Consider the following 26,440-nt stretch of genomic DNA (forward strand, 5'->3'; position numbering starts at 1 on the left):
AACTAATCAAGGAGAGAAGCAACTTAGAACTAAGGAGAAATTTCCTTGCCTCCAGAAATTGTGAATGCTCCAACACTGGAAGTTTTTAAAAAGATGTTGGATAACCATTTGTCTGAAATGGTGTAGGGTTTCCTGCCTAAGCAGGGGGTTGGTGTAGAAGACCTCCAAGATCCCTTCCAACTCTGTTATTCTCTTCCATCCCATCCCATCTCATCCCATTCCATTCTATTCTATAGAGAGTATTATGGAGGGCTTAAAAAGCAATGTGAAACTATGAAGAGAATATTAACCAAATATCTGCACTTTAAAAAGTCTGCCTTACCTACCTGAATAATACTGAGGATTTCATCGTAAGTATAGTGCTCTCCTTGGCAATTGACTAAGAAATCATTTAGTTGCTGTATTCCCACACCAAATACTCCCAAAGATGTGCTCTCTACGCCAGTGCCATTAGTAACAATGCTTGCGGCAGCAATAGCAGCTGATATTTGTCGCTGGTTGTCTGATAACTGCTGCCTATTCTTAATGAACAAGCCCAAATCTGATATGTTCCTCGTTAATAAATCTGAAAGATTAAAAACACAATCAGAAAATTCATAGAATAGTTAAGTCTTTTTTCCCCAAAGTTTCGAAATAGTCAATGATATGTGGAGAATATTTTGCTGAATCCATGATTTGAAGAAAATTACCGAATCTGTGATTTACATGATTTGGAAATGTAGTAGTAATATTGAAATGTTATAATGTAATTTACCCCTCAATGCATTGCACTACACTATATAAAAAAGAAACAGCTGGCCAACAAGAGTACATAATTATTACAGATAATTATCATTGAATGACTGCTTGTTCAGTGGCTGTTCAAAGTTACAATGGCACTGAGCAAGGGGGATTTATGATGAGTCCTCGCAACTGCAGCCACAGCAGTGTTCCCATTTATTTATTTTTATTTTATTTGTCAATCGCTTACAAGATAATAGGTATAAGTATAAACATAAGTAAGAATACAGGAAATAGGTACAAATAAATGGGGACAATAGAACAGGGATGGGAGGCACGATGGTGCACTTATGCATGCCCCTTAATGATCGCAATCTAGGCACTCGGTAACCAGTTCAGTTATGATGTTGTGGCATCCTGTAGTCACATGATTGTCATTTGTAACCTTCACTACCAGCACCCACAAGCAAAGTCAATGGGGAAGCAAGCAGGAAGTCGCAAGTTATTCCAGTAGATTACTTTTGGTTCTGTCAATTTTTCTCTTGAGGAGCTCCCAACCAGCAAAGCAAGTGTGGGACCCACTCACATTCATCCGGCCTTCCATACTGCTTGCCAACCACGTAAAGAAAAGCTTCTCATGACTGGGACTTCCGTCTTCCTGCCAGCTTCCCCATTGCTTGCTGGAAGTAACCAGGAAGTTTCAAATCCTGGCTATATAAGGCCCTCACTTAACAATCCACAATCCTTGCTTAATGATGACAACAAGGCTGCCAGTTTTATCATCGCTAAGTGATGTGGTCACATGACATTGCACATTACAACCACATCATTAAACAAGGACTACCTGCACTGGAATTACAACTCTGTCATAGGCAACACAGATGTAAAGTCAATCTGCTATCACATTGTTTAGTTTTACCTAAATCAGGCTGGAGGCCATTTGTATTTTCATCAATCTTCAGGGAAGTATACAGTGGAGCTGAATCAGGACGCAGACGATTGCACGGTATGGCATAGGTATCGAAAAGATCCTTGAGATCTTTGCGGCTTCGTACGCTGTAATATATGGAATATTTTCATTATGTACTTTTTCAGTTATGTAAACTGAATCTGTCTGTGCGGAATAAACCAATAGTTACCTGAAAGACTTGAAGAGCTCCACAAATTCAACAAAACTCATATTACTATCAGAAGCCATACAGGTCTGGAAGCCTTTTAATCCTCCTTTACCTCTTCCATGCCAGCTACTACTGCTCCAGGTGCTAAAAAAAATTAAATTGATTACAAATTTATGTAAAAGCAGTTGTATAATTATTATAATATTGTGCAATGCAATAATATTGTACTTTAGACATATCGTCTTTACAAGGTCAATTTTAATTATTTGATTAAAGAAGGAAACTATATTGATTTATTTAATACAGTGATATAATATAAAGTGACATTAAAGGTTATCTTATCTCATGTCACCTCACCTCATCTCATTTTATTCACTCCTCTCCTCTCCCTTAATTTTAGAAGGCTCAGCTTGGTGCACACAGACTACTCAATTTTTTATTTTATATCCTATGTGGTAAGGTAGGCAATGATTTGGTCAAAGATGAGCAAGTGATATGGCTAAATAGATAATTCAATCTAACAGCTAAATTTGAATGCTATAAAAATGGCATCCTATCCTTAGAATGAAACCAGGCACTTAGTTCCTTTACTTGTAGAACAGATTACATATGTTAATAGAAATCAGTTCTAATGTTGTACTAAAGCACGGGTGTCAAACTCGCTGCATCACATTGCCATCACATGATGTTTCGTGATGGTTTCCCCATTCGCGGAGCTGGGCTGGGCGTGATCTGCGCATGACACATCCGGCCCACAGGCCACCGGTTTGACACCCCTGTACTAAAGATATTTGTATAGTGAATTCCCATGATCCCCAAATTTCTGTACAAGCACAAATACAATTCTATTACAAGTGATAATTTTAAAAATCTGCCAACAATCAGTTTCTCAGATAATAAAAACAAGCATTTTTTTTTAAGTACAGATGAAACACTTCAAAGAAAAAGTCAAACTCACATTCAACACTCATAACAGGCTTAAAAAACTGCTTTCTTCTTACCTAGGTTGGCTTTTTATTGATGGTGATATCACAGGAGAAGACTGTGGTCTTACAGGTGAAGAGACACCAGGTGATAAATTAGGTGGCTCTGAAGTAGTCAGTGACTGTGTTCTTCTTGAAGGTAGAGTATTTGCACCAGTAAAAGTAACCAGAAGGGTTGGATCTAACAATAAAGGTCATTTTATGAATGATTTTTATTTTTCTAAGTCCTACCTGACCCATGTCTGATGCCTAATCAAATAAATTATAACTAAAAAACTATATTTTATTGAGCTACTAGTCCAGTTTCTGAAACAATGTACAAAATGTCATGTTATACACAGGCATTTGTCAGACAAAAAGTAAAATGCTGAAAACAACTGTTCAAAATGTTTTAGGAAATATCTAGTTACATATATCACTAGTACTCCTCATTCTGTTTCCCATTTGGAAGTGATTTACTTTACTTTCTTTCTTTAAAGAAATAGAGGAATGTTCATCTTTCTAATGTTCATTAGAATAAATCGTTTCATTTAGGCAAAGCAGCGATTTCTTTGGACAAAATAGAACCACCAGGTAGTAACTACTAAGCATAGAATTAAAACACCGATGACACATTTTTTTTTTCCCAAACGTTTGGCACCCTGGAAAAAAAATTGGTCATTATGAATAGGCACCTTCAAATGGAATACAAATGGAATTTTGACTGACTGTATCACATGGGAATCTTGAAACATATGATGAGAAACTTGTAATAACTACAATGTATTTAATCACATGTTTCCTATATGCAGCATGAGTTCAACTGTTCAGTTATTATTGGTGCTCTCTGAGCTTGGTTATTTTCTTGCAGATGTTTCATTATATGTGACTTAAGTTTGTGTGTATCCTCTTCTTCTCCACCCATCATTTTGGCCACAGATAGGAGATCCTAAGTCTTTGTTTGCATTTTTACTCACCTATAGTAGACCTTAATAACCATATGTTCCAACAAGCTATCGGCTTAGCCCATAGTTTGAAGCTGGTTTGTTTCAAACAAACTGTGATTAAAAGTAAGCAGTTTGGATGAAATTATAAGCAGCAGTTGATTAAAATAAACCATAAATACTTTCAAACTCCTCTTTGCAGCTGTATTATAGGAGGAGGGCAGGGAGGGGAGGAACATAGCTACAATGTGTGTTGCTTATTTCAGCATCTGAATTCTATATTATATCCCAGTTTTAGTGACCACAGTCTGCTACTTTTCCAAATCTGCAGCCATGGCTAACTATAATTATGATTTGTTTTATTCAGACAGCTTCGGAATTCTTGGCTGAAGTTTATTTATTTGAAAGTAACCAAAGTTAGATATTCAACACAATTTTTCACTGTTAATCTTGAGGGCAGTACATGTGTGTCACATACAGAGGTTGATGATATGCTAGTCACCATCTTTTATCTTTTTGTTGATTTTATTATAATTTCTTTAATTGCCATGACATCAAGAGTTGAATGGCATAGGGGTTTAATAAATTATTTTTACCTGGTTCTTCATGTTCATCAATATCCTGAGGGTCTGAACCGCTTCTAATCCGATTTTCCTTAAGAGGAATAGGAGGCCTTGCTTTTCGACTTGCCATCTCATCATCAGTGCCATCTCCACTTTCACCCTTGAAACAGTAACTTTCTCAATAAGTGTCTTAGAAAACAGTACACATTTCAACCAGTTTCTATTTTGTAAGTCACACAGCTCTATCAACAGCTAATGAAACCAGTTGGTGAACCAAAATGCTATGAAAGTTGCATTTGGAACAGAATGAATAACAATATTCATTGGCAAGGTCAACCTAGGCACTGGTAAAAATAAAATAATTTTGGAAAAGCAAGCAATGATTTTAACCAGGGTGGTGACTTGAATATAAGCCAGTAGTGTGCAGCAACAGCCAAAAAAGCTAATACAATCCTGCGTTCTATAAACAGAGGCATAGAATCAAAATCACGTGAAGTATTAGTACCGCTTTATAAAACCCTACTAAGACCACGAACTTCCTAACAGTGAGAACAATTAATCAGTGGAACAGCTTGCCTTCAGAAATAATGGGCGCTCGCGCTCCATCACTGGAGGTTTTATAGAACAGACTAAACCACAGGTGTCAAACTTGCAGCGTCACGTTGCTGTCACGTGATGTATCACGATGTTTTTTCCTTTCGCGGAACTGGGGTGAGTGTGGCCTGCGCGTGCATCCAGCCCGTGGGACGCCAGTTTGACACCCATGGACTAGACAGTTACTTGTCTGAAATGATATAGGTTCTCCTGCTTGAGCAGGGGGCTGGACTAGAAGACCTCCAGGGTCCCTTCCAGCTTCTATTCTATTCTATTCTATTCTATTCTATTCTATTCTATTCCATTCCATTCCATTCCATTCCATGCCTATTTCTATTCTACTGAAGGAAGAATGATAATAAAAGCTGATATAATTGAATTCTGCTCCCAAATTACTGTAGTATTTTCTGAGCAGCATAGAAAAATTGTATTTTCTGAATAATCAAAAATACCGTTATACTTCAAATGTATGTTATTCCATTCTTCTTAGGTTTGAAAATACAAACCAAGGCCAACCTCAGAAGTCAAAATACCACTGAGAACATTCTATTCCTAGTTTCATTTAGTACAGGCAAATTTTTATTATATTGTTTATATATATAAAGAAAAAAGAGAAATTGCATTGCTTCCAAATAAATGAAATTTAAAGAACAAAGGTTTATTTATGTAAAAATTCACTCTGATGGGTGAAAACATAATAAATCTCAAATAATCCATGTAATAATATTATTAACTAACAAAAGATTCCTACCCTCATAAGCACTTTTTTTTTCTTCTTAGCTGAATTGATTCCTAAAGTGTTGTTTCTTTGCACACCTGGCTTCTCTATGCTCTTTGCCAAATTTCCCGAGCTTGCATTTCTTGTACTCCAGCGTCTCCCTCCAAATAACTCAACCGCTTGAGCCAAGGTTGGACCATCGTATCGGCCATCCTCCTAATAAATATATTCAACATTATTAAAATGTACAAACTACATTGTGTGGAGACATATTAGATAAGAACAGAGTGTAGGAATGGAAAACAGATGATTACAGAATTCAACAATAGCAATAAGACTTATATACTGCTTTAAAGCCCTCTCTAAGCAGTTTACAGAGTCAGCATATTGCCCCCAACAATTTGGGTCCTCATTTTACCCACCTTGGAAGGATGGAAGGCTGAGTCAACCTTGAGCCAGTGAGATTTGAACTGCCAAATTGCAGTCAGCTGGCAGTCAGCAGAAGTAGCCTGCAGTACTGCACTCTAAACACTGTGTCACCATGACAGAATGCCATAACAGGAAACTAATTATACATACATACATACATACATACATACATACATGCATGCATGCATACATACATATATATATATATATATATTGATAGGTAAAGGGAGAATTATAGTTCACTTTACCTGATAGAGGCTAACATACTGTTTCCGCAGCCACTGTAATCTCTGATCAGGAAATCTCTTCATCTTCCTTATAGCATTAATTAATTCCAGTAACCCATGAAACAACATTTTAGCAGTATATTTTGGAGCCACAAAGTGCAGCAATTTGTTTTCAGTAGTTTGAAGTCCATATAATAATGTTATACCATTCTCTTCGAGGGTCATGTTTAAAAGGTTATTCTGGATGCACACCGCATGCATATCAATCCCGGAGTGTCCCATATACACGGCTTTCGCCGACAGCAGGTCTAAGCAACCTTCGACCAGTCCACTTAATCCGGTACTGCCAAGAAATGGAAATTTTCCAAGTTCAGTGCCGCTACCTAATGTGCTAAATTTTATTTTAGAATTTGCACAGCAAGCGATGGTTGGCTTTGTCCACATCAGTGTGCTATTGTCAGGTTGAAGCTGAAGGAAACAACGAGCTGATAAGTGAGTTTCTTGATCGTAACGTATAACGGTTGCGCCTTGCAACATGAATTGATGGACGTCAGCTCTGATTGACAAGACGTACCAGGGAATTAACTCTATTCCATGGCCAAAAGCTTCTTGTTGTTCTTCAGCCGGCTGCATAGCGCATTCTTTGGACTGCTCAAATATGTCGTTTTCAGAATCTGACAGCTCTCCAAGGGTTAAGCTGAGTGGAAACCAAGATATATTTGCAAAGATCAGCACGTGACTTGCTATTTCATCACGCCATTCTGGGAAGTAACAAACAGTTGTGCATAATGTCCTTGCAATGTGTTACAAGTAAAATATTTTAAGTAATGTTAAAGTCATACTTTCTCAATAAACTTCATTTGTAACAAAAGGGTTATTTTATTTAAAAAAATGGTAAAATTATTGTGTTTATTTAAACATTTATGTTCTGCTTATTTTCTAAAGAGTTCTTATGAATATATCCTCATGTCCCCAATGCTGGTTTTGCTTTTTTAAATAAAAATATAGTAGAAATAACAAATGTCTATTGTTTCGGGTAAATTAAAAGTTTATTAACAAAAGTAAGGTCTGATAAGACACAAGTACAGGTAGTTCTCGACTTACAACACTTTGTTTAGTGACCATTCAGAGTTACAATGGTACTGAAAAATGTGACTTATGACCGTTTTTCATAGTTACGACCTTTACAGCATCCCCGATGATCATGTGATCAGAATTCAGATGCTTGGCAACTGGTTCATATTTATGACCGTTGCTGTAACCCACAGTAATGTGATTCCCCTTTTGTGACCTTCTGACAAAGTCAATGGGGAAGCCAGGTTTATTGAACAACCAGGTTACTAACTTATCAACTGCAGTGATTCACTTAGCAAAAAAAGTTGTAAAATGGGGCAAAACTCACTTAACAAATTTTTTAACAACTTAACAGCAGACATTTTGGGCTCAGTTGTGGTCATAAGCTGAGGACTACCTGTATTCAAAACGTATGCATATGATTTTCTTTTTCTTGCATAACTCTCGATCATTTTAAAAAAGTGAAAAATTCGCATACACAGCATCAAGAAAAGTCTTCCCTGCTGCAGCTTAAGGAATTCAAACATGGAAAATATCTAACAAGCACATTTAAAACAGTTCATCATCACAAATTATTCAATGCATGGCAAAGCCACAATGTCCAGCCTGTATCAGATAAGTGATATAGACAAGTCTGTAATAATATGATTACATGCTTCACACATTTATAATCCCAAAGCATGATTCTGGAAAATAGATTTCAAAAAGCACTATTTCAATATGGATTGGAAGTAAAGAAATATTGCAAGTTTTTTCAAAGACACATGATTTTAACGGTATGGAGAAATTATTCCAAGTATATTGCTGTAAAAGTGTACTACTATAGAAATCAACATGGTTCATCAAAAGCATGTGTCAAAACTGAAATGAACAGTTATTTATAACAGAGAATGACATGGTTATTTCTCCCCACAACTGGAACACATCACTGCTTCAATTTCCAACAATTCTCACACTTTGAGAATTTAAAAAAAGACTTTAGTTTACCATATAAGAATGCTGAAGAATGAAATTTTAGGCAGTAACATTTTCAATACGATCAAAATGAATGTGTTTTGCTGCTTCGTTTTACCAAAAACAGCTATAACCAAAATAGAAGAACAAGTATATGAATAATGAGAAAAAGATGAAGTTCAGTTTAGTAGCACTTGTTTTTATGTGGAATTCTACTGAAACAAAGAAAACATGTAAAAAAAAATTCAAAGTCATCCAACAGGAATGTTATTAACAAAATCCAGCTTCTTAAATTTTAAAACCAATCATTATTAACATTTCAGCATTTAATCTCTTATCAACTCTTAAGCCATTTAAGTTTTCTATTTCTAATACAATACTACAATATCATCTTATTATGTTAATAATGATTGGTTTTAAAATTTAATAATATGAGGGAGATTTAGAATATTGAGCTTTAATTAAAGAGTTTAACAAGATTATGGTATTGATGTTATTATAAAATTTTTATTATAGTATTTGTTTTTAATATTTAGATTTATTGTTTAACTATGTATTTAATTATTCTGGATGTATTATTCAGTTAGAATGTACCAAGCAAAATCGGATTGGGTATTGGGTGTTATTTTAAAGATTAACTTGATTAATTTAGTGGGGAGATAGAAAGGCATCATACTCTGATTAGTGATTTCAGGAGAAATTTCTTTTTTTTTTTTTATAAGGAATGAGACAAAGGTATAATAAAGAATGGACAAAAGATACAAATATAATGACTCAAATTAAGATGATTAATTAAGATAGAATTAAAAAGAGTGAAATATGGGGAGAAGTTAATATAGAAGACTTAGAATGGTAAATAAAATAAGTAATGATATGTAATATGAGCATGAATACAGTGGAAGTCCATGAAGAAAGAGATACCTGGGTCCAAGTTACTTTCCAAAAAGATTTTTTTGTTTTGTGTGTTGTGTATATATGTTTGTTTGTTTTTTGGGAGAATTAATGAAACCTTGCAGAAATATAGAATGAGAATAATGGTAACTAAGTCAGAAAGAAATAGATGAAATAATAATAATAAAATGGAATAAGAGTAAAGAGAAATAAAGAGAAAATGGATAAGGGGTTTTTGTATGTTTATATGGAAATGGTTTAAAACAGAATTATAGTTCATCTGACTTGTTAAATTTATAATGGAAAAAGGTTTAAATATGTAATGGATAATGATGATTTGTGTTTGAAAATTAATAAAACTTGTTTAAAAAAAAAACACAAAATCCTGCTTCTGATGTTAGAGATAGATAGATAGATAGATAGATAGATAGATAGATAGATAGATAGATAGATAGATAGATAGATAGATAGATAGACAGACAGACAGACAGACAGATATTCCCTCCATTTTTCTGCATTCAAATCATGAAAACATCTATTTATTTTTAGGGAAAGCCTTTCAAGTTTAATATTCAACAAATATGTTTCCAAAAAAAAAACCCATAAACTTCCATTAATAATAAGCTGATTTCCCCCCAAAAAGCTGTAAATTGTTAAACAACAAATTTTTCAAAGACTCATGACTAAAGGCTTTTCAAACACTTTTTAAGTAAGGCAAGAGATGACATGAAAGGAAAAGAAGATGATTAGCCAAACAAACATTAGATATTGTTCATATGCCCAGAAAGAACTGATGCCAGATGATAATTACATTAAAAGCTCTTTTATCAGGAAGCAAGATGACTTCACATGCATATTAGGGGAATGAGCACATTTAGAAAAGGGCATTTGTTTTTTTCTGCACAAATGTTGATTAATTGAATATTAATATAATCTACATTGTTTAGAATTATATGAGGCCAGGTTGTTTATGATGTTTTTCACAGCTGGGCAGCTGTGTAAATACAGACAAAGATGAACTATAGCCTTAACTATGCTTCACCATCACTTCCTCTTCCTCTTTTTATTATTAATCTAGTGACCAAGAAACTTAAGACTATTATGGGTAATTATGGTTCTTCAAGTGTTCTTAATTTACATATTGATATCTATGGTTTTGCATTTCTACAAATTTTTGCTCAAAACCATTTCAAACTATGCTTTCAGTGCAAGATACTGGCTTTTATTTGTGTTCAACACATTTGTCCTCCATAGCCACGGGTGGGCTTCCAAAATTTCTCTGCGCGGTTGCTGGGTGGGTGTGGCCATGGTGGGCATGGCCTAGTCGGCCTCCTGCACCACAGTGGCGGGGTGGGGAGTGTTTTTGCCCTCCTCAGGCTCCAGAGGCTTTCCTAGAATCTCTGGGAGGGCGAAAACGGCCTCCCCGGTCTCCGGAGACTCTTTGGAAGCCGGAAAAGGGTGTTGGTCCTACCAGAACGCTTCTTCTCGGGGAGCCGAAGGGAGAATCCAGGATGGGTAGTCCCTAGTCTCATAGCTCTGCAGACTGAGTTGAAAAACTGAGGAACCACCACCACCCCGGTAACAGTGCCCAGTTCTGAACGACGTCGAAGCAAATCCAGCTGCTCCTCGTCCTCTAACACATAGCCTATTTGATACTGTGAGAAAAAAACATTTCCTCCCTACTCTGACCAGACAGAATACAGGGTGGGACTGGATTCTCCCTTCAGCTCCCCGAGAAGAAGTGTTCAGGTAGGACCAACGCCCCTTCTCCACTCAGCCGAAGGGAGAATCCAGGATGGGACATACCAAAGCTGGCTGATGGCTGTCCTATGGGAGGGAATTGGATTGGTCAGAGGTCCCCACTTCTACATGAACGCCCTGCAGGACTCGTCTTCCAAAGGACACCTCTGCTGAGATAATGGAGTCAATTTTATAATGTCTTATGAATGGGGTCACAGATGACCAAGTCGCAGCTCTCCAAAAGTCTAGAACCGAAGCCTGCATTGCCCAGGCTGCAGTGGTCGCTGCATTCCTGGTTGAGTGTGCAGTGATTCTCCTGGGCACAGGAAGAGCCAGTAACTCATAGGCCTTCGCAATACAGGCTCTAAGCCAGCAACCCATGGTAGATGGTGTCATCCTGCGACCCAAAGTTCACAGCTGAAAGGAAACAAACAGGGCTTCAGTCCTCCTAAAAGAGGAGGTCCTTTTGATGTATATACGGAGGGCCCTCCTAACGTCCAAGGCGTCCCATTTTCTCTCCAGTGCATGGGTAGGCCCTGGACAGAAGTCAGGCAAAATCAACTCCTGTGAGCGGTGGAATAAGGAGTTTACCCTGGGCAGAAAGGTAGTGTCCAACCGCAGAACCACCCTGTCTGCATGGAAAACGCACAGGTCCTTTCTGATGGATAAGGCCGGCAACTCCGAGATACGCCTGGCCAAAATAATGGCCACTAAGAATGACACCTTGCACGTGAGTAGGCGAAGACTGACTTCAGGCAAGGGTTCAAATGGGGGAGAAGTCAGTGCCTGCAGGACCCTAGGCAAATCCCAGGTGGGGTAACGGTGGACCACCGGTGGCTTCAAATTAGTGGCTCTCCTAAGGAAGGCTTTCACCCTGGGGAGTTGGGCCAGGGTGGTTTGAGTCCTTTACCGAAAAAAACAAGGCTAAGGCAGCCACCTGTCTCTTCAAGGTACTGGGGGCGAGACCTCTGTCCAACCCATCCTGCAGGAACTCTAACACATTTGCCACAGACATAGCAGTAGGTTTCAATAGGTGACTGGCACACCAGCCGCAGAAAATCCTCCACGATGCGTTGTATATCCTGGTCGTGGAAGGTCTTCTGGCTGCCTGGATGGTCTGAATGACCCTTCTGGAAAACTACTCCTGTTTCAGGAGCACCCACTCAAGCGCCAGACGGTCAACCGAAACCAAGCTGGATCTGGGTGCTCAATCAGGCCCTGGCTAAGGGGGATCCTGTGCAGGGCAATTCTCCAGGGTCTGGCGACTGACTGGCCCACTAGGTAGGTGAACCATGGGCGCCTGGCCCAGTCAGGGGCTACCAACAAAACCTCCTCCCTCTCTGTCAGTACCTTTCTGATTGTTTCCAGAGTCAGGGGAAGGGGGGAAGGCATAGAATAGCCCTTGGGGCCACCTGCACCAGACAGCATTGACCCCTTTTGCTCCCGGTGCTGGTGGAAAGAACCTCGGGAGCTGCGAGTTATCTGGAGATGCAAAGAAATCCAGAATCGGATGGCTGAACCATTCCATCATCTCCTGGAACAGACTGGGATGCAGTCGCCATTCCGACTAGTCAACTGTGGCCCTGCTCAACCAGTCTGCTTGGGCATTGGAAACTCCCGAGATGTTTTCTGCTCGCAGGGACAACAGGTGTCTCTCCGCTCACCTGCACAACCAAGTCGCCTCCTGCATTAGAGATCTGGAGCGAGTGTCCCCCTGCCGTTTATGTGGGCCCTGGTGGCCACATTGTCTGTGAGGAGAAAAATCTGTCTCCCCATCACCTCCTGCCTTAGATCCTTGAGAATTAAGCGGGCAGCCCTAAGCTCTAGCCAATTTATGTTGTGGGCGAGCTTCTCCCGTGACCATCTAACCTGGACTCCCAGGTGGGCCCCCCAACCATACAAACTGGCTTCGGTGGTGATGGTAATCCTCTGGGGTTCCCTGTACAAGCAACCCTGATCCATGGCTCGGGACTGCCACCAATGGAGAGAATGAAGAACCAGCAAGGGGACGTGAACCCTCCTTGGTGAGTCGCCCCTGCCTGCCTTCTGGTAGGGGAGCAGGAACCACTGCAGGGTTCGGGCAGGAAGTGGGCCCTGGGACGATCCCGATGCACGATATCATCTTGCCGAGAAGCTGAGACAGCCTCTCTGTCAGACAGGATCTGTGATGTGAACTCCCTTATACTGTCTTGATGCTCCTGTGAGAGAAAGACCTGGCCAGTTAAGGTGTCTATGATAGTCCCCAAATGCAAGAGACGGGTTCAATGGTACTAGGTAGCATTTGTCCAGGTTTATCGAGAACCCATGCTCTTGAAGGATCCTGATTGTCGACATCATATCCTCCTCTGCCTGGGGTCTGGAAGAGGATGCTATCAGGATGCTGTCCAAATAGCATCGGATCCTTATGGGTAAGGATCTGAGGTATGCTGCTACGGCCGCCAGGAGCTTGGTAAAAGTCCATGGGGCTGATGACAGGCCGAACGGGAGAGCCCTGTATTGAAAATGGTGGCCACCATAGCAAAACCTCAGGAACTGACGGTGGTTGGGGTCTATGGGCACATGGGAGGTAGGCCTCTGTCAGGTCTACCAAAGCCAAAAAAATATCCCTCCCGCAGGCCCTGTAAGATAGAGTGGAGGGAGTGCACCTTGAATCTTCAATAGATTAGATGCCTGTTGAGCCCTTTCAAGTTGAGGATTGCCCACCCACCCCCATCCCCCCAGCCTTTGGAATCACAAACCAAAGTGAATAGAACCTCTGTCTCTCCTGCTCTCCAGGAACCGGCTGGATGGCCTGAATGTCCAGCAGATGGTGGATCGCCGATTCCATGAGATCCCTCTTTGAGGGGTCCCTTGAGATGGGGCAGCACACAAAGGCACGGGGGGGGGAGGAAATAAACTCCCAAGAGAGACCTGACCATAAAGTTGTCAGGATCCAAGTGTCTGTCGTGATCTGTTCCCATCTCTGCCAGAACAGTCCCAGACGGCCCCCTGTGGGAGAGCCCCCTTGGGTGTCACTTATTGCATCTAAAAGGTCTGTTGGAACCCCGAAAGGACCTTTTGTCATCTTGCCTCTGATGCCCTCTGGCGTCTATCGGCCTGAAATGAAGATCTTTGGAAGAAGGGCCTACTTTGACAAGGAAAGCTCACTCCAGCTTCCCCCTTTTTAAAGGAGGGCTTTCTGTAGTAGTGTGGAGACCTGTAATCAAAACGCTTTCCCTGGGAGGGCAGGATCTTTCACTTGTCCCTGGTTTCCATCAAAAAAAGGGATCCAGGGCCTTTCCAAAAAGCCTCTCTCCCTTGAAGGGAGCAAACACCAGCTTCCATTTGTTTCTGGCATCCATCTGCCAATTTCTTAGCCAGATGAGCCTACATGCTGTTACAGATGAGGCCATGGCTCTGGAAGAAGTTTTGGCTGACGTGAGGGTGGCATTAGCTGTCGATTGAGCTGTGGCTATTATCTTATTTAAGTCCTGATGCACCCTGAGGTCCTCAGGTGGGATTCTACCCTGCAGCTGCCACAGCCACCCATTAAATAAGGTAGACTCAGACCCACTGGGTCAAGTGTACCCCCCCCCAGGGGACTCCCACTGCTTTTTAATCACATTCATAAACGTCTGGGGCACAGGTACAGCGTCCACCACAGAAGCTTTCTCAGTGAATAGGTAATCTTCCTGATCCTCCCCCTCTGGGGAAAGATCCCAGGTGAACTTGTCCCTTTTTTTAAAGATGAGCCATGCTCTTAGCCTTTAACCAGCAGAGTCTTGAAGAGAGCCAGCTGAAAAGGTCCTTAAAGGAGGGGGGGCCTACTACCTCCGACTCCCCGTCCAAAAAGCCCTCTCTGGAAGGAGGTCCCTCTCGGAAGCATAAGACTGGCTTCTTTTCTAAGGGGATGCAGAACTATTTCTGAAGTAGATCGGCTGTTCTGCAGAAGCCTGTCCCTGCCCCTGAGGAACGCCTCTGTTGGTGTCCAAACCAGGCAGCTGGCACAGCTGGTTGACTTAAGCCTAAAAATCTTGTCTAATTGTTTCAGAGATCCAGGCTCTCATGAAGGATGGAATGTCTTGCCTCAGGCCGCAACCCAGCCACTATAGGGTATTTTTTATTTTCAGGCACAGGTCTGGTTCTGCTGGAGGCTTGGCTTCCAGGTGCAGCAATCAAAAATCCTTGTGGTGGCTCAGAATTATTATGAGTGGCTTTTGCCTTGATTTGGAGGATTCCCTGCAAATCATGAGTACTTGAGCCACCAGGATATCAGGCAGTCAAATATTGTCTATCTGCCAATTGGTTTTGCTGCCTGCCATCTTGTGGGAGCAGAGGAGAGATGGCCCTGTTTTCAGCCATCTTGGAGTCTCTCACCGCCTTATCAAACTCCTTATCTAGGGCTTTTTGTCTATGCCTGGCCTGCCTATCCTCTGCCCTAGAGGGTCTTTAGGTCCTAGTTCTGATCCCAGCGGCTGCCCCCAGCCCAGTAGACCCGGATTTAGTTGATCCCATTGCAGCTCTCTCCCTACTCTGCTGAGGAGCTGATAATTCTTAACCAGCTCCCCTGGCGGCCATTTTGAGCCCACCAAAAATAATTGTCACTGACAGGGAGAGAGAAAAGGAAAAAAGGGGCAAAAGAAAAATAAAAACAAAACAATTTGATCTAAAGCTGTCTGCTTTGGTCACAGCAGCTGTCCACCACTTCAGGAGGCTAGTGCGACCCAGAAGTGGTGAGCTCAGCACAGCTCTGCAATTTAAGGCAAGAGTCAAAGCAAAAAGGAAAAAAAAATGGCTGACTCTTTAAAATTGCTACAAGCCCTGACAGATCAGAGACTTGCAAGCCAGTGCTGGCTGCACCGCAATCAATTTGGCAGTCTCAAGCGTCTCACAGCTGCCACGGTGCTCTGGTGACTGGACACGGGATCAGGGTTCAATCCAGATGGCCAGTACCGCCCCACAAGGGACAATCATGGAGACAAACTGCAGAATTGTCCTGAAATGGCTGCCGATGCCGAAAAGGGGCAGAAGCGCCTCGCTGTTTTCATGGCTAGCACAGATCAATAAGAACGGACCGGGAGAAAGTGAGTTGAATAAGACACTGACTCCCACCCACCCCCAGCCCGGGCCACATGGGCACTCAGGGGCACCTCCAACCAAATTTACAATCACAATTCCAAAAACCAGTCTACCAGCGAAGAATTTTTTTTAAAAAAAGGCAGTCAAAAAAAAACACGCAAAAAACAAAAGTGCTAACCGGCAAGCCGGCTAGCTGTCAAACCTGCTCTAAGACTCTCGAAGAAAAAAAAAACTCAATCCAGGGGGAGAAGATTCTTTTACAATCTAAACTATTCAGACCCCTTAAAAGGGTGGTCTGAACACACTGAGACCGAGTGAAGAACTGGGGACCGTTACCAGGGGGTGTGTCCTCAGTTTTTCAACTCAGTCTGTAGAGCTATGAGACTAGAGACTAACCATCCTGGATTCTCCCTTCGGCTCAGTGGAGAATGGGCCCATTTCCGGCCTTCCTGAACTTTCAGGAAGCCCGTTTTTGCCCACCCTGAGCCTCCACACTTACCTGCATCTAAAACATGCCGCGTGGGGACTCTTGGGAGGGGCGGGGCCAGTCAGGAGTGGGATTTCGGGATTCTCCAAACCGTGCAGAATCTTAGCTAGAGCAGGGGTCACCAACCTTTTGGACCTCAGAGACCACGAAACTCATCATTTTAAATCCCGTGGACCAGAGACCCTGGGAAAATCCCCAAAAAGTCTGCAGGAAAATCCCCCACCCGTTTTCCTACCGATCAATTGTTCTTTATTTGGGATCACAGGATACCATCTCCAGCTCCATTCTCAGGGGGAGAGAGAGAGAGAGAGAAGAGAGACTTTTGGCTTCATGCAAAGAAAGCAGCAGAAGCAGCAGAAGTCTTTCTTTCTCTCCCCAATTCTCCAGAAATTAGTCTTTGTGACTCTTGGAGCAGGATGCCTGCAGGGTCCCAAAGGCTCATTCTGGTAGAGTTGAAGGAGAGAAAGAAAGACTTTTGTTGCTTTCTTTGCGTGCAGCCAAAAGGAGAAGAAAGAAAGAAGCAGAAAGAAGCAGCCTGGTGGCCAGGCTAGGCGTGTGGGGTGAGTGGGGCAGGTTCCCCCTCTCCGCCCTTTCCCTCCCCTCACACTACCTCGTGTTGTTTCTCAATGCAAGCAATACAAGCCTTGTGTTCCCGTGCAGCCTGGATTAATTGCTTTGGGGGTGCTTTGGAGGTGACATTTCTCTGCGGATCACCAAATTTTATCGCGGACCACCAGTGGTCCCCAGCCCACTGTTGGCGACCACTGAGCTAGAGGATCTCCCAAACCCCCTGCAAACCCCAGCAGCCCAACCCTGTCCATAGCTACTTCAAATAAAAAAAACTACCACTTTACTAAAGAAGGTGAATGAAGTATGTGAAGGATCAGTTGACCATTCAAAACAACACACAATAGTTTGTGGTAAGTAGTCTTCATAATCTCTTTGCATCAACCTATGAGGGAATAATTGTTTACCAAGTTATTTATTTATTCAAAGTAATTATAGCTGCCCAATTCCAATGCACTTATTAGTCCATTTATTTAGGTTGTGAAATACAACACAATAGAAGAATAGAAGACAGAATTGCAAAGAATGCATATAGATAGTAATTTCAATAAGAGTATTTCAAGCAAAACTTATACCACCAAAAAAGAAAACGTTTTGTTTTTTTAAAGTGATAAAACTTTGGGTTAGAAATATCCCTGCCCCCCAAAAAAACCCACTAATCAAACTGAACAAGGAAAATGATCCATAATTGACATGCAAAACAATGCAATAAAGGTGATTTCTAGTTGGTTCTTGCTTTGGTCCATTTTAAAGAAAATTCCAAGAGAACTGGTTCCTGATCGTTCTGTCTCTCAGCCAGATTTCATTAATGCCAGCATGGTAGTTTATACCAGTCAAATGGTCTTTATATGTTTTTAGTAGCTTTAAAGGGGCTTGGTTTTATAGCCACTTCTAATAATTAATTTGTTACTGCTTGCTGATAATGCTTTTTTTTTTTCACTGTTGATGTTACTGAGATTTTACTCTGATTTTGGCCATGTCCAGATGTAAACATACTTTCTTTCCTGCAGTTCTTATGCTTTATTATGGAAGATGTCTGATGTATACCACTGGTTTCATTAGACTGATCATAGTAAAATAGCCTTTTATCTCTCTTTTAGTCCCTTTCCTGAATACAATAATAGTTGTGGACAGGAATGTTGTGGACAGGAGAGAGCAGATGGGTTGACTCCTTCCCAAGACATAATTTAGCTGAGTCTGTACTAAGATATAAAAGCCAGCCCCGGGGAGAGACCCCAGCTTTGGCGAAGATACTTGACAGACTGAAAGGTGTCTCTGAAAGCACAAAATGAATACAGAAATATGACTTACCCTCTCCGGACGAATCAAGGGAGGGGCTGGGCTCTCTCACAGCATAGATAGAAAGGGCGTTCAGGGTAACTTCTACCAATGCCCATTCTCCTCCATGCTGCATCAACCATTCTGCCTGGTCGACTAGGCTCCTGCTGAGCCAGTCGGCCTTGGGAGTTGTCGATCCCAGAGATGTGGTCCGCCAAGATTGACAACAGGTGTTTCTCTGCCCATAACACCAACCGTAGCGCCTCTCCCATGAGGGCTCTGGACCTCGTCCCCCCTTGCCGGTTGACATGAGCTATGGCGGCCATGCTGTCCATAAGGACTAGAACATGAGAGCCGGTCACTGAGTGCCCAAAATGCTTGAGAGCTAGAAAAATGGCTCTGAGCTTTAGCCAATTTATGGGAAGGGCCAGCTCTGACCTGGACCAAGGTACTGAGCTATCTGGCCCTGCAAATGGGAACCCCAACCCAGGAGGCTGGCATCGGTGGTTAGCACTAGCCTGTCTGGGACCCTGAAAGGGAGTCCCTTCCAGATTAACAGGGAACATCACCAATTGAGAGATGTCCGGATTTGTGGCGGGAGCGGGACCTTGATGGATGAGAGGCTGGTTCCTGTTCGTTGGTAGGAAAGCAGGAACCATTGGATTGGACGGGAGTGGAAAAATCCGTGGCTCTGGAGATATGACAGGGTAATTTGCAGATCCCGATGGGCTGCATGGATGGAGGAGGATAGAATCAAAATGTCGTCCCAGTAGCATTGGATCCTCAACTGGAACAGAATGCAGAGATGCCACCAATGCCGCCAGAACCTTCGTGAAGACCATTGAAGCCGATGAGAGGCCGAAGGGAAGTGCTCGATACTGGTAATGGGTATTCTGATAACCGAAACGGAGAAACTGGCGATTGGAGTATAGACTCTGAGACTGGGGGAAGCAGGATGAGGTCTCCGCTCGAAAGGCAGGAGGGCGATAAGGAGCTGGGTGATAGTTGGCTCTCTTTCCAGAGGAAAGACGTTTATCTCTGGTTTCAATGCAATAAGGTTCCAGAGCATCGCCAAAAAGCTTATCACCCGCGAATGGAACTGAAGCCAGCTTCCATTTACGGCGTGACTCCGCCTGCCAATTTCTGAGCCATAACAGTCGCCTTGCTGCTACTGAAGATGCCATGGCCCTAGATGCAAATTTGGCGGAATTGAGAGTGGCATCTGCAGTGAATTCCGCCGCTACGATAATCTTATTAAGGTCTTGGTGAGACCGAAGGTCAGATGTAGGCAATCTAATCTGGAGTTGGTGCAGCCACCGTATGGATGCCCTCGTGAAAAAGGATGCTGCTGTTGAAGGCCGAACAGCCCATGCAGTGCCGGAATGTCAACAGAAGGCACTGCCAGGGAATTGTCCAGGGCTGCGCTGACGTTGTAGAAACACTTATCCAGAGGAGATGGGCGAGGACCTGCCGAAGGGGAAGCGCACTGTTCCTTGACCATGTCCAGGAGCAAAGTGGGAGAAGGCAAAACCCCTGCATGCACTGCAGGCTTGGAGAAGAATGAGTCTCCTGGCTAGAGGGATTTCCTTGTGGCTCGGGAGCCACTTCCTCTGGCGACAGCTTGGCAGTGACCAAGGCCTTGCTGAGTAATGGCCTGAAGAGAGAAGGATTGAAGACCAATGCAGAGGACGTCTGCTCTGAGGAAAGTCCTCTTCCTCTGAAAGATTTTGGTCAAAGGTCTTGCCCTAAATCAGGGTGATGAGGCAGGGAACTTATAGATTGAGAAGGAGAAGGGCCTGAACCCTTTCCAGAGGTCGAAGAATTTGCTTGAAGCCTTCAGCCAATCCCCTACCTAATGGCTAATGAGACAACATCTTGGATATTCCCTGGTCTATGCTCAAAGGTAGAGGCAGAAGGCCGAAGGCCCGCTGCTGTGGGAGTGAAGGTGGCTTCAGGCCTAGATTGAGAAGAGGTTCGAGGCCTGGAGGGAGGGGAGGAGCATAGGGCCCAGAAGCCTGTTGGAAATAAGGCCCAGATCTGCTTAGATCCTGAGGATCATATTGTACTGCTAAAGCCTCAGGAGACCAGGATGGAGGATGGAAAGGCTCAAGATAAATTCTCCTCCCTGGAAGGGTTTGGCTGGGGCCCACAAGTATCACCTGAAACCTGCTGTAGTTGCACTCCCTTCTGTTGAATAGTTCTGTTGAACTGCCTCTCTAGGACTGTATGTCTGTGCTTTTCTGCCCTCAACTCAGCCTGAGTTGCCTTCATAGGGGCTAGAGCCTTAGCTCTGATTTTAGCAGCCACCTCCCTCTGGACCAATTGGGTGCATTGCCTACGTCTTTTTCTCTTATTGGGCTTAAGAGACTGCTCCACTGGGGGGAGCTCTGCCTGACCCTTATCTTGCTCCACTGTAGAATAAAAGGCTCTTGCGATGGAAAAACACTGTTTGTAAATTTTTCTATTTAGCCCCTTAGGGTATAAATGGCACCCGGGATTACAATATGGCCGCTCACTCGTGGTGGAAGGCTTCAATCCAAGATGGCCGCTGACTATGGGAAACAGGCTCCGAGATCGAAGAATCGCTCCTTAGGCTATAAAGAGCCCCGAGCGAAGTCAGCAAAGGAAAGGGTATCCTCTGGCCACACGATCAGCTGGCTGACGCTGTTATCAATTTGCCGATCGCTTTTTTAGACCGCCTCAAACCGCAGGCGTGGGGGGAGGTCTACAGATGCTGCCCAACTTGCCTGAACAGCGCTCTGGCAACGCTGCTCTCAATGTTGCAGGAGAGAGAGCCCTGCTCTCCTGGAAGAGTAGCTGCCCTGGGAGCTGCTTGAAGCGAGGAAAAAAGGTACTGAGTGCTAACAGAACGCTTTCAGAGACACAGCTACTGACTGAAAGCAGCTGAGTCAAAAGCTGGGGTAACTTCCGGGGTCTGGCTTTTATATCTTAGTACAGACTCAGCTAAATGACATCATAGGAAGGAGTCAACCCATCCTGGGCTCTCGATGCAGCATGGAGGAGAATGTAAGAATTTCACATACCAAGAGCTGCAGGACTATAAAACTACACAACCCTCCCCCCCCACACACACAAAGGTTATGGGCCTACACAATATTCCTAAAACTACCACACTTATTGCTGACCTTCCTATGATAATATAACTCTTTTCTATCTGTGAAATAAACTATTTTTCCCCTCCTAGAGAAATAATTTGGAAATAATTTGTTAAATGATTGACAATTTATTTGGGTACAATTTATTATTCACATATTGCAATATACAGTCGTACCTCGGAACTCATCGTTAATTGGTTCCAGGAGGCATGATGGGTACCAAAAATAATGGCTACCAATCAATTTTTTCCCATAAGGAATAATGTATGAGTCACAAGGCAGCCAACACCGACAAGTTCTAGCTTGTGCATTGAGTACTGAACAAACAATGAGTGCTGGAACAAAATTTTCACATCAAAATGTGTTGAGTACCAAATTCAATGAGTTACAAAACAGTTGAGTACTGAGATACAACTGTACATGTATTTTTTTAAAAAAACTGCTCACGTGCAGGTACATCACCCATCTTTGTACAAAGACAAAAATATGTCCCTTCTACACTGGAAGGAAAAGTAGGTAGAATCAAGGGGAAAAGTTAATTTTAAAATTGTGTTGAAATTGCCATGTCTATATGTGCGCAAGTCACATTTTTAGGGCAATGGCAGGAAGAAAGGAAAGAAGGTGACTGCCTCTGCTGACCTCAAAGCCACTACCAAAAACCCGACTAAATTACTGCTGTGAGTATTTCTGTCTGAACAGATTATTCTTGTTAACAGGAACAACAACAGGAAAAAAAGAGGATGAAATATGAACTGATGACTAAGAGAGGGTGACATCTGGCTGCTCTGTGAACTTGGATGAATAAGCATACTGCACATAAAAAGGTCTCCTGGAAACAATGTTTCTATTTTGTAATGTGATTATTTTATAATTTTATTATAATTATATGGCAGAATTGCTTTGCAAGAACACCAAAAAGATTTACGGTATTTTAATTGTTCACTATAAGATGGGCAGCAAATGAAGTCATTAAATGAATAAATGATTTCATGAAATAATTTTATATCTGTGTGCTTTGATACCTAGAAGACATTTAACCTTGATATTTAAGGTTACCTGCGATAGGTAACATTAGATGTTACCTTGATGGTCAATGTTACTTGGGATAGATTAGATTAGAAACAGATACAGACAGACAGACAGACAAAGTTTCCTGTTCAAAGAAGATCCTAGCACCAGTAGCACTTTATAAATTTATAATAAAGTTAGGTTGAGAGATAGTAACTTGCACAGACTATCCAGTGGATTTCACAGGTGAAGGAGAATTTTATTCTTGGGTCATACGTCTAGGAGAAACGTTATCTCTCTATATCACAGCTGTCAACTCATAATTCACCAGGAAAAGAGAAATAATAGCGGCTATCATTTTTCTTGGGGATGTAGTTGAAGCAGTGTAATCTAAAAAAGTTTTCATTGCTCTCTTGGAATGTTCATTTAAGTGCATGGTGTTCTGGGCTCAGCTGTTTCCTCACCACACACAGTGAGTTGGGAGATCCGAGAACAGAAAAATAACAACCTTCCCATATGTCATAATTAAAACAATACCTGTGCTGAATGGCTGCGCTCTAGTATGAATATCCAAAGAGTTTACTAGCTCTGATAAGCTCTTCCTAAAATAATTCCAGAATCTCAGATAACATGTCCTTAAAAGTAATGGGATTAGGAACAATAATAAATAACCTTTATTTTGACTGAGTTAGAATGCTATTCCAGCAGGATACAATGTTCTAAGCTAAGATCAACAAAGATGGCATGATGTTATTCCTGGCATCACTGACTTATGTCCTAGCTGCATCTGTAGGCTGCTGAAAGTTTCATGTACAAGATGAAATAATTTTGCCTGAAAGTAATTACATCATGGGGGGATATAAAACTTCAAGAGAAAGATTTCAAGAATCTTAGAATCACAATTCGACACATAATTCTTGACAAAAGGACTGGACCTAGAAGAAATTCAAGTAAACCATTCTTTTAAGTTTCGTATTCTTAAATTACAATTTGGAATACCGTATATACTCAGTATAAGTCGACACGAATATAAGCCGAGGCACCTAATTTTACACAAAAAAACTGGGAAAACTTATTGACTCGAGTATAAGCCGAGGTGGGAAATGCAGCAGCTACTGGTAAATTTCAAAAATAAAAATAATTAATTTGGGAAAGCGATCTCACTATCATGAAAGGTTTAATTGATTCACTAACCCAAAAGAAGAAGATGATTATGACAGCGGGAGGCAGGAGTCACTCTCTTCCCTCCCTCGGAGGCCCCTGAGTCAGGAGTCGCTACCGCGGTGCGGCCCCAGTCCCGCCGCCTCGGGAAGGGAAAGGCGGCAGCGACTCCCAACAGCCCCAGCCGGGAAGGGAAAGGCAAAAGCTTTGCCTTTCCTTCCCGGCGGCGGGACTGGGGCGCGCCAGCGGCAGCGACTCCCAACAGCCCCAGCCGGGAAGGGAAAGGCAAAAGCGCTTTGCCTTTCCCTTCCCGAGCGGCGGGACTGGGGCCGCTCCGGCGGCAGCGACTCCCAACAGCCCCAGCCGGGAAGGGAAAGGCAAAAGCGCTTTGCCTTTCCCTTCCCAGCGGCGGGACTGGGGCGCGCCGGCGGCAGCGACTCCCAACAACCCCAGCCGGGAAGGGAAAGGCAAAAGCGCTTTGCCTTTCCCTTCCCGGCAGCGGCGGACTGGGGCGCGCCGGCGGCAGCGACTCCCAACAGCCCCAGCCGGGAAGGGAAAGGCAAAAAGCGCTTTGCCTTTCCCTTCCTGAGCGGCGGGACTGGGGCCGCTCCGGCCCCAGCGACTCCCAACAGCCCCAGCCGGAAGGGAAAGGCAAAAGCGCTTTGCCTTTCCCTTCCCGAGCGGCGGGACTGGGGCCGCTCCGGCGGCAGCGACTCCACACCATTTTTTTTTCAGAGGGGAATCTGACTCAGTATAAGCCATGGGGATTTTTCAGCACAAAAATGGGCTGAAAAACTCGGCTTATACTCGGTATATACGGTATATATTTTAAAATGACATTTTCAGCTCAGCTAAGTGTAATGCTAAAGATCAAAGCATAATTTAGTATTTAAAAATGCCTTCCCCTTCATACTATCTCTCTTTGTCTCCTGAGGCTGTTCAGAAATTTTTGCTTCCTTTTTAAAGTAACTGTAATTTACTGTAATATCCAGACTTCAAAAAAAACCCTACATTTTTGAGCTCAACTTGTAATTGAAGGAACATGTAGTTTTCATGGCAACAATACAAATTTATTTATGCATTTGTTTGTTTGTTTATTATTTTATCAAATTTAGATACCACCCATCCTACTATGTAGGTGATTCTGGTCTTCCATTGCTTTTTTCTGGACTGTTTTCTCTGTTTCCTAAAGTAACCCACAGCCCTGGTATTTCTTAGTGATCTTTCATCTATGTTCTAGTTATATATTTAATTCAGTTGCTTTGTGGCTCTGCTAGAGCCAAGGAAGAAAGGTAGAAACCTATTATGTTCTGAGCCTTGATGGTTCTAAACAAGGAATTAGTTCTATTTTCTCCTTCTAAAGGGTTCTTTCTTGACAAGAAAAAAAAGATGAAAAAATATGGAAGAGTTTTAGAAAAGGAGGGAATGTCATTAGGATTCCATGTAAAATTCCCCAAATAACAAGCACTGGAACCACACAATGAAAGCTACAACTGAAAGGAGACAAAACATCCATCAAACTCTAAACCATGGGTACTCAACCTTGTCCTGGTTGAGCATCATGATTTGATCAGTACTTAGAGTACTGGGATACTCTATTCTCATGTCTAAAAGTAGACAAAACTAGGAGACAGAAGTGGGCATCATCTTTTAGAGGGATCTGAAGGTCACATCTAAGAATTTTGTCCACATGCCTTCTCGGGCCTCAAATACTTTCATGCTCAGTCATGATTTAGAAATATTTCTGATGAAGGTTGCAAATATAACCACATTTAAAAATTTAAGATCTCATTACTTAATGATGATATTGCTGTAGGAAAAAGATATGTAGAAATATTTTAAAAGTACAGATGGGACTTATAACCACCCTTGATGTCTATGAAATTCATTCTTACCGACTTGAATTCTGTGGGTATATATTGTTACAAATTTCAAGGGTTCCCTGTTTCTTTAAATATTTCTATGTTGTATAAGGATGATGCCATTTTGTGTATGTCAAAAGATCATGATTGACTGGAATTTTTTGGACAATTATTCGAATAAGTAAAAAAAAAACCTTACTGATAGCGAGTTTTGTCCTTCAAAGAATTTTTTCTGGAATTTCCACCTTCATATTCAATAAAGTTATCTTCTCCATCTTCTGACTCCAAGCTTCGATTACAGCTTCGAATTGTTTGAAATATGTAATTAGCCATAGATTCTTTTTCTATATCATGTAGACCATCTTGACCTATCCTTTGCAAATAGTTATCTTGACCACTATATTCTGCAACAAACTGAAAAAGAAGATACAGTACTAAGTATTGACTTTATAAACTATTCATAGCTAAAGATTATTAAACAAAAATATATATATTTTAGACATCTTAGGGGTACAAATAGTTACTGCCTGAACCATGTAACATAGATTATCCCATAATGTTTCCAGCCAACTAGAATCCTATTACATCTACTACCAGATAAATAGGGATAGACTTTCAATGGGAATACATTTTGCCACATACCAAAATGTACTTGCATGCATGGAACATCCATCATTAATTTTGATTTGGCACTTCAATTCAGTTCACAGAACAGTCTCTGTTCTTGATAACACTGATATTGCTGTTATAGTAAATTTGAAAGGGCATTTATTTGGAAACAACTACAAAAGCAGAGTATTTCACTAAAGAACATGGGAATATATTTATTGCATTTTTGCTAATTTAGAAACCAAGGAAGGATCCAAGAAACTATAGCAGCAAATCCATAAGCCTAAGGGAGTTTGGCTGTTTTTTTCTTCCATTAACTGCATTCTTTAAGGAGACACATTGTTAGCTAAGTCATCCAAA

At 42.0% G+C, this 26,440-nt stretch overlaps 1 protein-coding gene across 9 annotated transcripts in view; it reads right to left on the minus strand.

The window, feature by feature from the left end:
* Positions 1 to 26,440, minus strand: part of PLCE1 (phospholipase C epsilon 1) — a 164,984-nt gene that overhangs the window by 42,622 nt on the left and 95,922 nt on the right. For 8 of the 9 annotated variants that reach the window (XM_087964188.1, XM_087964190.1, XM_087964191.1 and 5 more), the window contains 8 exons: positions 25,671 to 25,885; positions 6,297 to 6,972; positions 5,653 to 5,835; positions 4,341 to 4,467; positions 2,840 to 3,002; positions 1,860 to 1,982; positions 1,640 to 1,776; positions 327 to 565 (listed from right to left, as the gene is read on the minus strand). In XM_087964188.1, the coding sequence (XP_087820314.1) occupies positions 327 to 565; positions 1,640 to 1,776; positions 1,860 to 1,982; positions 2,840 to 3,002; positions 4,341 to 4,467; positions 5,653 to 5,835; positions 6,297 to 6,972; positions 25,671 to 25,885 (1,863 nt within the window). The remainder of the gene's footprint in view (positions 1 to 326; positions 566 to 1,639; positions 1,777 to 1,859; positions 1,983 to 2,839; positions 3,003 to 4,340; positions 4,468 to 5,652; positions 5,836 to 6,296; positions 6,973 to 25,670; positions 25,886 to 26,440) is intronic. The other variant, XM_087964194.1, reaches the window with a different exon arrangement.

This window comes from Notechis scutatus, chromosome 4 (genome assembly GCF_049901735.1).
Source record: "Notechis scutatus isolate UNSWTSFEM ecotype Mainland chromosome 4, rNotScu1.2, whole genome shotgun sequence".
NCBI classification, from domain to species: Eukaryota; Metazoa; Chordata; class Lepidosauria; order Squamata; family Elapidae; genus Notechis; species Notechis scutatus.